Genomic DNA, 12,613 nt, shown 5'->3' with positions numbered 1-12,613 from the left:
CTTAAACAACCCACACACCCGTAGCAGAGGGTTAGGAGGAGAAATAGCAGTGATAGTTATAACTGACAGTCATTCAGGAATAAAAAAGGCAGTATAACACACAGCAGAACTTACATAAGTCACATACAATGCAAAAAAAATAAATAAAAATGTGTGTGTGTGTACATAGATTATATATATATATATATATATATATATACACACACACACACACACACACACACACACAGGCTGACTATACATCTCCATGAACTCTTCAATCTCTTTTTTACCTAAAAGATAAGCATATTGCAGTTTTTTTCCTCCTTTTTATCCTCTTAACTATATTACTCTTTGTTATGTTTTTATGTACATTGTCTATGTTTTTTTATTACTGTAGGTGTCATGTTTATGAATTAAACTATATATATTTTTTATTGATTATGTATCACTTTTTATTTAGCTAAGGTACATTCTTTATTTAATTATTAACTTTTTAAACACATATTTAGTCACCTGTATTTAAACTATTTATTCATGCTTGTAGGCTAGCTTGTAAATTATTCACTTGGCACTTTATGCGTTCATTGTTGCACTTTTATGAGCTTGTGTTTATGATTTAAAAACACTACATATGAATTAAGTGTTTTTCACAGATTTATTGAATTATTTAAATAGAGTGTACTAAGCACTTTTGTCGCTCACGTTTCAACCCCTGTGTACACTATATATTCATATATATATGCATACATACACACACACATATATATATATATATATATATACACACACACACACACACACACACACACACACACACACAATAGGTTCTTAGTCAGCTACGAAAAGTACAAAAGCTTAGTAGGATATTGAGCTCTGTATAACCTGGCCACCAAAGGAGAGGTCTGCAGATAGACTGACCAAACCACCTGAGATTCGCACCTTCAGTAGAGCATCTGAAAGTGGTCTCACGCGTCTCATATACCAAGGAGGCAGGGAGGAGCAACCCAGACGCGGGAAACCTCGTCTCTGGACCAGTGTGTGGGCTGAGGAAGGAGCTGCCGGGGAGAGCCTACCTCCCCTAGGCTGTGTCAATCTACCAGGTGCAATGGCTTCTTACATGGCCACCGCCACTCTCCCCGGCGCCAGAATTATCTGCCCCGGTGGTCTAGTGGGAGAAGCAGTCGTCCCTGATTCCCCACAACAGCAGCCTCAGGCAGGTCTCCACTGCCGGAGGTATGGACCACCACGTGGTTCCCAGCAAGGAATGACCCCAAGGTAATTCTTGTGGACACTATGGAACCCTGAAGAAGAAATTGTCTACATGCCAACTACTACTACGTTAGACAAGGCTGGCAAGGAGAGCCAGCTGTTTCAAAGCAGTGTTGCTCAAATTCAGTGTTCAGGGAAGCCTAACAGTGCATGTTTTATAGGTATCTTCAAGAAGTACAAATCAAATTAGTACTACCTGTAGATCTTTTAAAATGTGTCAGTCAATAATTAAGAAACCTGCGCTCCTGCTGGATGATGTGAAAAACATGCACTGTTAGGGTTTCTCAGCTCCAGTCCTCATGGAACAGATTTGGAGGGATTGGACTGGTGCAGAGGCAACTTGATACATTGTCTCCCATGAATCTCTGCAGAAAAGATCACAGTGAGCTAGTGCAGTGGTTCTCAACAGCAACACTCAACAGATAATATTTTAAAATTCTCTGTCTATGGAAGCAGGTGCGATAATTAGTGAATCAACAAAATAGAACAACAACTGTGCATGATTAAAAAAAAAAATCCAAAAAACAAGACCTGTCGGGGTACTTTAGGGCTGCAGTTGAGAACCACTGATCTAATGGGGCTGGGTATGATATCCCGAGCAGTCGGGATGCCTGCTGTCAAAATGCCAACAGCAGCATCCCGATGCACGAAATCCTGATAGGGGTTGGGTAAGTATACTAACCCTCGCCCCCTTCTCTTACTAACCCTCCCTATTAGTGCCTAACCCTAAGCCTCCTCCCTTGGTGCTTAACCCTAAACTGCCCCTCCCTACCAAGCCTAACCCGCTACCCCCGTGGTGCCTAACCCTAAACTCCCCTACTCCAAAGACTACCAAAGCCTAACCTAAACCTAGCATACCTTCCATACTCTGCCCACATTACCACACAGAAGAAAAAAGACCAACACGGATATGTGCACGAACTTTATTCCACATTCTTTACAATAGCCAGAGTAGCGGGACGCCACACTCTGTAACATTTCTGGACAATCAATTATTGAATATACCTATACTTTGGTCTGCAATATCGGGAACATATATCTGAAAAACCAGTTGGGAAACTATCAAAAGCATATAGATCTTTTTTAATCTTTGAATGGAACATTATTGATATTTTTATCCTTTATCTTCATTTGTATTTAATCAATTTTTACTATCTGCCTATTTGACGTAAATCTCATTATTAATAATATCCATTGGTCCTAATATTTTATACATAATTATTATGTCAATATAGGTCATTGGTACATACCACCATATATAAATCAAGAAATATAATTATTACACCTGATTTCCATAATCACCACAATAGGCCAAGCGCTGCACCAAATTTACCTTTACCATTCTTATATTTTAGACAAGTGTGACATGTTGGACGTTTAATAAAAGGAAAGATTCTGGGGATAATAAAAATATGTTCTCTGCTAGGTAGTATTTAATATTAGACAATACTAAGTAAGGAAATGGTTATTATATATACCAAACTGTCAATGTTGCACAGTACAATTTTTTGCAATTAATATCAGGAAAACAAGAATCTTCATCTTGGAACCCACTGTTCCTACGTTATTTACATGTACTTCACACCACATGTAATCTGTTACTTACTTTTGTGCAAGAAAAAAAAAAAAGTGGATAAAGTTTAAATGTATGGTAACATTTAGAAACAGAAGAGGTTACTCACATCTCTGACATCTACCATCCAGCCTCCATCCACAAACAACAAGACATTGTAAATTTTCTCTTTTACATCGACTGTTAAGACATCTAGATGATTCTTCCAAGTGCCATAATCCATCTGTAATAAGAAACCAATTGGGTAATAAAAGGAGGGAAAGCGAGGACACTACGCATGACATAATATATATATATATAAAAAGGAATCCCACAAGTCACAACTTCCAGGAAAACCAAACCACCAGCAGGAGAAATAAGTCAGGGTGCTAGTAGACTACTGTACCTTCTGTGAGGTTAGAACCTAATCACTTTCAATTAGTCATCCCTGGAGAAAAAGCAGCACGTAGGATATACACAAAACCTCTGACACAAACACATGAGACCAGCAAAACTATCACAGACACAAGAGAAGGTGGCTTGATCCATACAATGATGTAGTAATGACCACACAGTATCATATCACCTCAACAACAAGACCTTTCCAGTTTTAGCATCATGGTGTCAACAGTACCAGTGACAAGCACAAGCACAAAGCACCCTGCACACAACCATACCAGTAGCCGCTCTTGTTACTATGTTGTCCAATGTCAAATCCTCTCAATAAGACAGTTAAGCACAATATATAAGAGTCAAGATGAACAAAGTACTTTTTGGGTGTGCCCTTCTGCAACCCTTCAAGGAGGAGCTCCACCCAATTAAAAGTCACTACCACCAAACAAAAATTTTCAAATGCTGGTCTAAGCGCATAAACAAAATGGGGGAATATGCTCTTTAGAAAACCTTACAGCCTATTTTCTGAAGATTCCCTGAAGATTTCTGGGAGAGGAATTGTAGATTAGTTAGATGCTAGGCCAGAGGATACACTACTTGAGGTTTCCTATAATCTATGGTTGATCTGAAATATTATGGGACACACCCCACCATCAGTTTGTTGAAGATTCAGGGACAGGGGTAAAGATGACTGGTCAGTGGGTACATTTCCCAAAAATGCAAAGTGGGAGTTCACTGCTTATTTCTGTCCTGATATTCAAGAGCTGAGAGAGCCACCATAATAAGTCAGCTTGATCAACTGGTAGCAGAGAGGCAATAAATTCCAAATGGACAACTGCACTACCATGGGCCAAATCCTTGTACCTGTAAAGGTGCGAACACACTGGGCGACATTACTGAGCGACTGCACGATTACGACATCGTAATCGTGCAATCGCTCAGTAATCGTGCACTTTTATGTCAGAAACGACCAGCGATGCGCACTCCCACTGGTTGTTTCCAATATTGTCCGTCGCCTGAACATGCAGCACAATCTGCCGACAACGACAGATTGGCATGTTCAGGAATGATGGACAGTGCCTGCACTGAACGACTGATCGTTCACTGCAGACACTACAGGGGATCAGGAACAACGGTACGATTACGATGTCGTAATCGTACTGTCTTTCCTGATCGCCTAGTGTGTACGCACCTTAACAGTCCATCACAGATTTGTTTGGAATGTAATTTGTAAAGGGGGGGATCCACTACATGATTTTAGTAGGCGAGTGAACGATAACGACGTCGTTATCATTCAATCGTTTAAAAATCGTTTATAAATCGTGCAGTGTTTGGTCGTTAACGATCAACGATGTGCGCCCCCGCTGGTCGTTTGATCGTCTCGTCAGTCGACTGAACATGCAGGTCAGTTTCACTTGATCTATTAACGATAGTTTGCAAATCGTTTGCAAATCGTTCAGACTGAAAGATAAAATTTCAAGGGAAAAAATCAAGGGAAAATAGTTTAGAGATTGGATAGGGATTAGATCGTCTAGTGGATGTGCCCCATAAGAAGAGGGTATGCTTTCAGAATAATGTGTGACATTGAAGCCCTTACCCGCTACCTAGAAAGGTCCATCGTGGCGTTGAGGACATAGCTCAGGTAGGTTCTGGGATGGGAGCAGAGTACATGCTAGAGCCCTCTCAAACTAGGATTCGGAGGTGGGAAATACTGTTGATGTACTGTACTCAGACATAGCAAGGGTATTATTACCACCTGACAGCTGCAGAGAAACACAAGTGCATGAGGGTTTCCCAATTAGTCCATGAGGTCTGGCATTTAGCACACATGTCCTGAAACTTATTCAGAGAACATGTTGTTGCTGAGAGCCTGCACTTGCTTTTGTACAAGTCAATAAACAGCAATACTTATTCTGAACCAGGCTTGAGCCCCTACAATTCTGAACTAAATAATTTAGAAACATTATCTTGTATTTTGCAGGTCATTTTATGAATATCAAATGGTAATACAGTACTTGCCTCATATTTCTTTTCCTTGTGTTCGTAAGCCACTCTCTCAGTGAAGGATGCATTCTCAACCAGTGCTGGCTTCTGAGGAGGAGAATTCATGTGCTTGAACCACTCACTGAAGGTTTCATGCGCTTCCTACAGGAGAAGGAAAATTTATCTATTATATAGACTTTGTTATGGGCGGCTGACCTATCAGAGGGCATGTTCTATGTGTGATGCTCATAGAGAAGGCGGTTAGGACATGAACCCCCTTTATAAAGAATAGATTTTAAAAATGAAGAAAATATATTTATTCTATTAACATACGTGTTGGTTTTTAGTCCCCCGTTCTCACCAAGTAAGCTCTTATACAAAGATGCTCCCGTATAGCATTGTCATCCTCCGCTGGCAGCGCGCTGTCCATCCCTTGCTCCTCCCACTGACTGTAGATTTCTGCTATTGAATCCTGGGGGATTTTGGCAAACACTTCTTTTGCAGCTTCATGTTTCTTAGATTCTACAAAGTTAAAAATACATGGGAGTCTACAAAAAAAATGTATACAGATTTGAAACTGTATAGATATAACGTACAGCATTAGATGTAACTGTAGTAACTACCTACACTTTGAAAGTACAGTATACTGCATATCGAAGGTAAGCATGGAGTCACTGAGGCCTACCACATATTACATTTTAACATCATAGAATCCTGTAGAGTGGCAGCTGGTAATCCCCATGTTACCTTCACCTACTGTAAAAGCTCGCGATAAAGTCAGGCAATTCTAGGAAAGTCATATTCGGCAGCTTGGAAATGCTCTGTTATCACTTTTTTTTTTAATGTGCTATTTCTTGATGAAAAGTGTAAAAGCGACAACAACAATAAATGATGCTGAAATCGATTTCTGGCCTGAATACATCAAATATTTTTTTTTATTTTCATCAAATAGATACAAAGTTTGTTTGTAAGTTAAATGCACAATGCTGTGTTACTACTCTGTAAAAGAGAAAAATACATACAAACTACACACAGAAGAAACCATACCCAGAAATGTCCTGATGATAGCATTGCTCTGCTTTAGAGCTTCAGCTCTCTGTGCAGGATCAAACACCAGCCAGTCTATCACGTCAATCCTTGCACGGTCCTCCTGTAGTCAGGAAGATTAGATTAGTAATGGATGGGCTGATTAGAAAAGCAAAACAACATTTCTACAAAGACATTTACTGTGGAAATTGCACAATCCTTTTAAGTTCACTGTCCATACTATCTATTATACGAATACTCTGGAAATACCAGATTATAGTGGTTTGCTATCATTTACATGCCCCTAGTCAAACTGTACTCAATCACTGTGTGAAGGCACATTAACACAATGTACAAAGCATACAAGCGTAAAAATATTTCTAGACAATTTAATGCACAACTAATTTGTTTAATTGACACAATAAACAGTGAATGTGGCATGATCAAACTTTTGTGGACCTGGTTATTTTTGGGGAGCATGAAGCAGTCAGGCTTCTGCCAGACCCAGTTTTAAGACAAAGATTTGTCTATTTTCAGACTTTTGAGGTTATAGGAAACTTTTTTATACAACTCTGCATTCTCCTATGTAACTACATAATGCTACATGTAAACTCATTTCAAAACACAGAGGGGGATGGAACCATGGAAATGGTCCTCTTGGATGTACTATATTAATACTGCACACTGCCATCTTAAACAGTAGCCAAAGGAATTTTCAGAAATTTCAACAGGAACCAGAGAACTAGGCAGATACAATTTAACATAGATATGGAATAAGCATTCGGTTATGTATGGTGTCATTCAGTACAATAGTGGCAGCAGTAATTCGCGGTAGTCATGTCCTGACCTCATTAATGGCAGAATCCACAGCTGGCGCAAAGTCATGAGGAGTTAATACACCACCATCTCTTCTTCGTGTGTTTTCAACCACAGTCTTAGTTATTGCTGCAATATCCAAACCTTCAAATAACAACATAAAATAGGTCAGATGGGAAAAACATAAAATAGAGATTAAACAGAACACAAAGCAGTACTCTCATAATTCATAGAAAGAGCCGTACACCAATTGCTACATTGGATTTGTCTTGTTTTGCTAAACATATTTGATGTATTGTGACAAACACAATAAAATGTATTGTGTGATATATTGCAACAACCTGCTTCCTTAGCGAGCTCCAGGCACTGATGCCGCTGCTCTGCTTCAGTCACGTGCTCTAGAAACTCCGCATACTGAGAGATACCCAGGTCTTGTGGCAGATGGCTGACATAGAAAGCAATCAAAGTAATTTGCTTCTCCTTCACAAGTATCTGGAGTATAAAGAGAGAAAAGCAAGCCAAATGAACACTGTTATTTAGCATTACATTAATCCATGCTCAAACAATAAACAAAGCTTTTTGTTCTGTGCCTCACTAAGGGACTTATTTTATCAACGAGTGATATTCTAGTCATTACTCATTACCAGTGGCAGCTCCAGAGGTGGGGCTGCAGCACAGTCCAAAATTCAAATAGGGGAGTCACACCAACTGCCAGTGAGTCCCAGCCAGTGATGTTTGGCAGCATTTGAAATGGCAGTTGGTATGGCTCCCCTATTTGAATTTTGAACTGCACTGAAGCCCCACCTCTGGAGCCGCCACTGATCATTACTAACATTAAATGGTGCTCCATCCAATCAGCTCCTGGCATGTGTTTGAAAAATAAGTTAGGAGCTCATTGGTTGGAGCACCATTTAAGATTAGCAACAAGTGATAAGAATATCACTCGTTGATAAATGGGGCCCTGAATGTGCTCATTCTCTCAAGGACAAATCATTTGACAAATGAGGAGCATCATAGCGTTTGCTTTATTAAGCCAAAAGGCACCACTGTTATTATGGTATGCATAAAAGAATGTAATCCCCACAGATTTATTGTTAGAATAGACATCCCTACATTGGAGAGCTGCAATGTCACTGTAGCTATTCCTGATCTCAAATAGTTGTTGTCATTGCACCACATTACAGGCAGCTATCATTGGAGTTGAATCGTGGTTGAGCATATGAGATAGGAAAAGGAAAACCGTACCTCCTGTTGAGCGACTCCAAATCAATAAAAAGAAAAATTATATCTTCACATTGTGTAACACCAATTACACCAAAGGGGACACAATATACTAGCCTATACCACCGAAACAAAAGCTCACCTGTATGTAAGTCTTTAACACTTCCACAGACACTTCTTCCTAAACATAAGATAATATATACATTAGCTATAGAGCCACATATTAAGGAACATAACTACAGTAAATGGGTTACGGCAATATAAAATGTTCATAGTAAATAACATTGGATGAATGTCACACCAAAGGATGTGTACAAACACCTCAGAGAACACAATGGCAATTGATATAAGATGTGGTTGTTACTGGTGTTGGGCACGTGTGAGGGAAAATGTAGCTTGCTTGTTATATAAAATAGACATTCGCCTTTTTTTTTTCCTGTTTCATCTTCCATAAGCTAGTGACAGGGGAGTGTAGAGGTGAATTGGTGCTTTATAGGGAACATACATGTATCAGCCCAAAAATGTGATATTTAACTGGTTATTTGTATTGCACCATGGGAGACTGTAGAAACATGATCACACTAGCTGATGAGCGCAGTAAGCAGAGAGTAGGCCATATGGACAGCATGTAGATTTATAGTACCTCACAACATGCTGAGGCACAGATGTACATCCAGATGTGAAAAATAAGAAATATGGTAGACTTACCTTTGTTTACTCTTTCTTCGAGGTCCATAGGGACCACAGGAACTACCTTGGGGTATGTGGTTGGAGTGATTCAGGCACCAAACAGTCGAAACGCTTTCAGCTCCCAGAATGCCCTGGTCCTCCTCATGCATATACCCCGCCCCCAGCCATTCAGTTTGTAAATAAGCCCAAGGCAGGAGAAGTAGAGAAGTAAAATTTACACTAGACACACTCTCAGAAAGATGAGGGAATCAGTGACAAAAAGGAACAAATGCCAACTGAAGCCAGGTGCGTCAGAGTGGGTGCCCTGTGGACCTCGAAGAAAAAGAGTAAACAAAAGTAAGTCTACCATAACTCTTATTTTCTTCTTCAGTTCCATAGGGTCCAGAGGGACTACCTTGGGGATGTCCTAAAGCAGTTCCCTTAAGGGTGGGGGCGCTCCTGAGCAGAGAGGAGAATCCGCCGCCCAAAGGAAGCATCCTGAGAGGCAAAAGTATCAAATGCATAAAATTTGTAAGTGTGGACAGAAGGCCAAGTGGCTGCCTTGCACACTTGTTCAGCAGAGGCGCCATGTCTAAACGACCACGATGGTTCCACAGACAGTGTCGAATGTGCTGTTTGGAAGAGGGAGATCAGCCTGCGTATAAACCTGAGATATAGTCATACGCAACCACCGAGCCAGAGTCTGCTTGTTAGCTGGCCAGCCTCAATTGTGAAAACCATATAACACAAACAGCGCATCTGATTTCCTGATGGAACGGTCCACGTATATACGGAGGACTTGTTACAACATCCAGGAAAGCTTCACCTACGGACACTTCTGAAGACTGGAAGGCTGGAACTACAATTTCCTCATTCAAATGAAAACGGGATACTACTTTTGGAAGATAACCCGCCTGTGTACGAAGGACACCTGTATCCTGGCAAAAAAATCAAAAATGGGGAGCGACGAGAAACTGCGGTCAAATCAGAGACACTGCAAGCTGAGGAGATAGCGAGGAGAAAAAGTGTCTTCACTGTCAACCACTTGAGGTCCACTGTATCCAAGGGTTCAAAGGGAGGAGCCTGTAGAGCCCTGAGTACCAAGGAATAATCCCACGGTGCCACCAGAGGGACAAAAGGTGGTTGAAGGTGGAGAACACCCTAAAAAAACATTCTAATATCCGTCAGGGGAGCGATTCTACGATGAAACCAAACTGACAGCACAGAAACCTGAACTCTCAAAGTGGCCAGGCGGAGACCGAGGTCTAATCCAGCCTTGAGAAAAGCAAGAACTCGGGAGACCATAAAAACGTTAGGATCATACTCTCTACGGGATACCATGGACCTCAGGACCTGCATCGCTGAGTGAACTAATACTCTTCGATTGTGGAGCAATTTGCGCACGCACAATTGTAGAGCAGAAATCTTGTACACTGGCAGATAGATCCTTTGTGCCAGGGAATCCAGTAGTGCTCCCAGATGTACCACCCGCTGTGTTGAAGAAAGGGAAGACTTTTTCCAATTGATTATCCAGCAGTGCTCCTGTAGACAGGCAATGGTCAGCTGGAAAAAATTAGAGATGAGCGGGTACGGTTCTCAGAGAACCGGAACCACCCGAATTTGCAGATCTGTGGTGAGAACAGAGTCCAGCTCGGGTTTTCACACCTGACTCGAATCTCAAAACGTCGTCCTCCCGCTGTCGGATTCTTGCGGGTTTTGGATTATATTAAAGTCCCTATAATCAGCAACATTTTCACTCCAGCTGTGGAGAGTGTAGTGAACGGATGTGCCGTGTCCATCCAGGGGTGCCCAGTGTATAAAAAAAATAAACGCTAATAAAATTAATTTTAAAAAATATATATTTTTTCTGCTGTACCCCAGTGTACTATTATGTTTTTTTTTTTTTTTTTTTACTGTGGACGCTGCCTGTCAGACCGCAGTGTAATATTCATGCATTTGTTTGTGACACTAAGTAATAGCGCAGTGTACTAAGTGGAAAACACAGTGTATTCGTAAAAAATATTGTGACACTGTTGGTGGAACCACAGTGTAATATAAAACACGTAAATTAATTTGTGACACCAAGTGGAAACTTTACAATTTATTAACACAAAGTTAGCAATAAAAAAAAAAATGCAACTTTTCACTTATTTCCTCAATCATGAATAAATTATTAGTCTACAGGCCGACTACAAGACCAAACAAAGTGCTAAATAATGTGCATAATATATTAAACATAATGACATCACAAACGCATCAGCTGAGATTCACAAACATATTTTCAAAAGATGAAAATAAAGGATATGGTTTAAAAAAATGGAGCTCACATCCACTAAAGTGGAAAATTAATCCCCAATCTAACAGGGAGCGCAGCTGTAATTTATACACAACACAGGATGGGATGACGATATAGGCTTGGGTGCTGGTATAATCTGGGGTGATGGTATAGGCTGGGGTAATTATATAAACTGGGGTTATTGGCTGGGGTGATGCCTGGGCATAAGACCAGAAAAGCCACATCTTGGGTGTGGAATTATTTTAACCCAAATCCTGACAACAGTTGTGAAGGTATCTGTACCATTTGTAAAGCCAAAATTAGTAGAGATAGGGACCTTAACCATCTAGGAATCTTCACCCTGTTACATCATCTGCAGCACATCCACGTTTATGCAAAATTCAGAAACTTTGGATAAAAAAGTAACAAGCAGCCCAGTGTCAGCTAGCTCCTTTCTCTCTGCTAGATCCAAGCACCTGCCATCTTCACCACCAACGCCTTCATCAACAATATCCTCGATCATGAAGCGATTGGTTTGTTTGGGCCCCCACAAAACAAGCTACAAATGGGCAGCTGACATTGCTGGCAATGATCTCTACGTGCACAAACTGGCTTTACAGAGGCAAGATGTTGTCGCCATAGTGATCAGATTCCTCACCCTTATCAGTGTATACATCATCGTCACACATTAATTTGTCCCCGCTGGAATCCACCATTACAGGTGCCTCTGCAATTTTTGCACGCAATTGACAGTAAAGGTCTTTCTCGTAGAATTTGTAGTTCATTTTGATGGACATCATCTTTTCCACATTTTGGGGAAGTAGTCTCATAGGCCGATCACTGACAAGGTTCCCGGCTGTGCGGAAAACACTTTGAGTACACACTGGAGGGTGGGCAGCTCAAGCAAAGCAAAGCCAGTTTGTGCAAGGGCCTCCAAATAACTTTTTTTTTTCCTGCCAGTAGTCAAATGAAAAATAGTAGGAAGAATCGCTGCTCAAATAATGAACTTCACAAGATTTTAGATTTGCGACACCAGAAATTTTTTTTTTTTATTAACATGGATTAATATTTCCCATAAATTATACACTTTACATAAAAAAGCGCATAAAATTAATAAAAATTAATATGTATACAAGAGTAAAAACCGCTATAGATATAAAGCTGACATCTCTATTAGATTAATATGTATCCATTCGGTAGTAATCCAGCCACAATGTCTTGATAGTTATTGTAATAATATTCTCAGTTATTGTCTCTTCTCTATAAGTTAGTGGTCTCAGTCCAATTTATCACGGTTAGTAAATAAGTCCAAATTTATATACAGTCAGGTGCATAAATATTGGGACATTGACAGAATTTTCATATTTTGGCCTCTATTCACCACCACAATGGCTTTGAAATGAAACAAACAAGATGTGCTTTAACTG

The 12,613-nt window shown here is 40.3% G+C and overlaps 1 protein-coding gene across 1 annotated transcript in view; it reads right to left on the bottom strand.

Moving 5' to 3' along the window:
• Positions 1-12,613, bottom strand: part of NUP107 (nucleoporin 107) — a 54,983-nt gene that overhangs the window by 5,684 nt on the left and 36,686 nt on the right. The window contains exons 20-26 of the mRNA XM_088452484.1: positions 8,385-8,423; positions 7,363-7,513; positions 7,053-7,165; positions 6,227-6,329; positions 5,541-5,701; positions 5,216-5,341; positions 2,934-3,047 (exon numbers count right to left, since the gene is read on the bottom strand). Of these exons, the coding sequence (XP_088308610.1) occupies positions 2,934-3,047; positions 5,216-5,341; positions 5,541-5,701; positions 6,227-6,329; positions 7,053-7,165; positions 7,363-7,513; positions 8,385-8,423 (807 nt within the window). The remainder of the gene's footprint in view (positions 1-2,933; positions 3,048-5,215; positions 5,342-5,540; positions 5,702-6,226; positions 6,330-7,052; positions 7,166-7,362; positions 7,514-8,384; positions 8,424-12,613) is intronic.

Source organism: Taudactylus pleione, unplaced genomic scaffold (genome assembly GCF_031769625.1).
Source record: "Taudactylus pleione unplaced genomic scaffold, aTauple2 ptg000038l, whole genome shotgun sequence".
Taxonomy (NCBI): Eukaryota; Metazoa; Chordata; class Amphibia; order Anura; family Myobatrachidae; genus Taudactylus; species Taudactylus pleione.
Note: the sequence above shows the minus strand (reverse complement) of the source record. Positions and strands in the feature narration are given on the sequence as shown.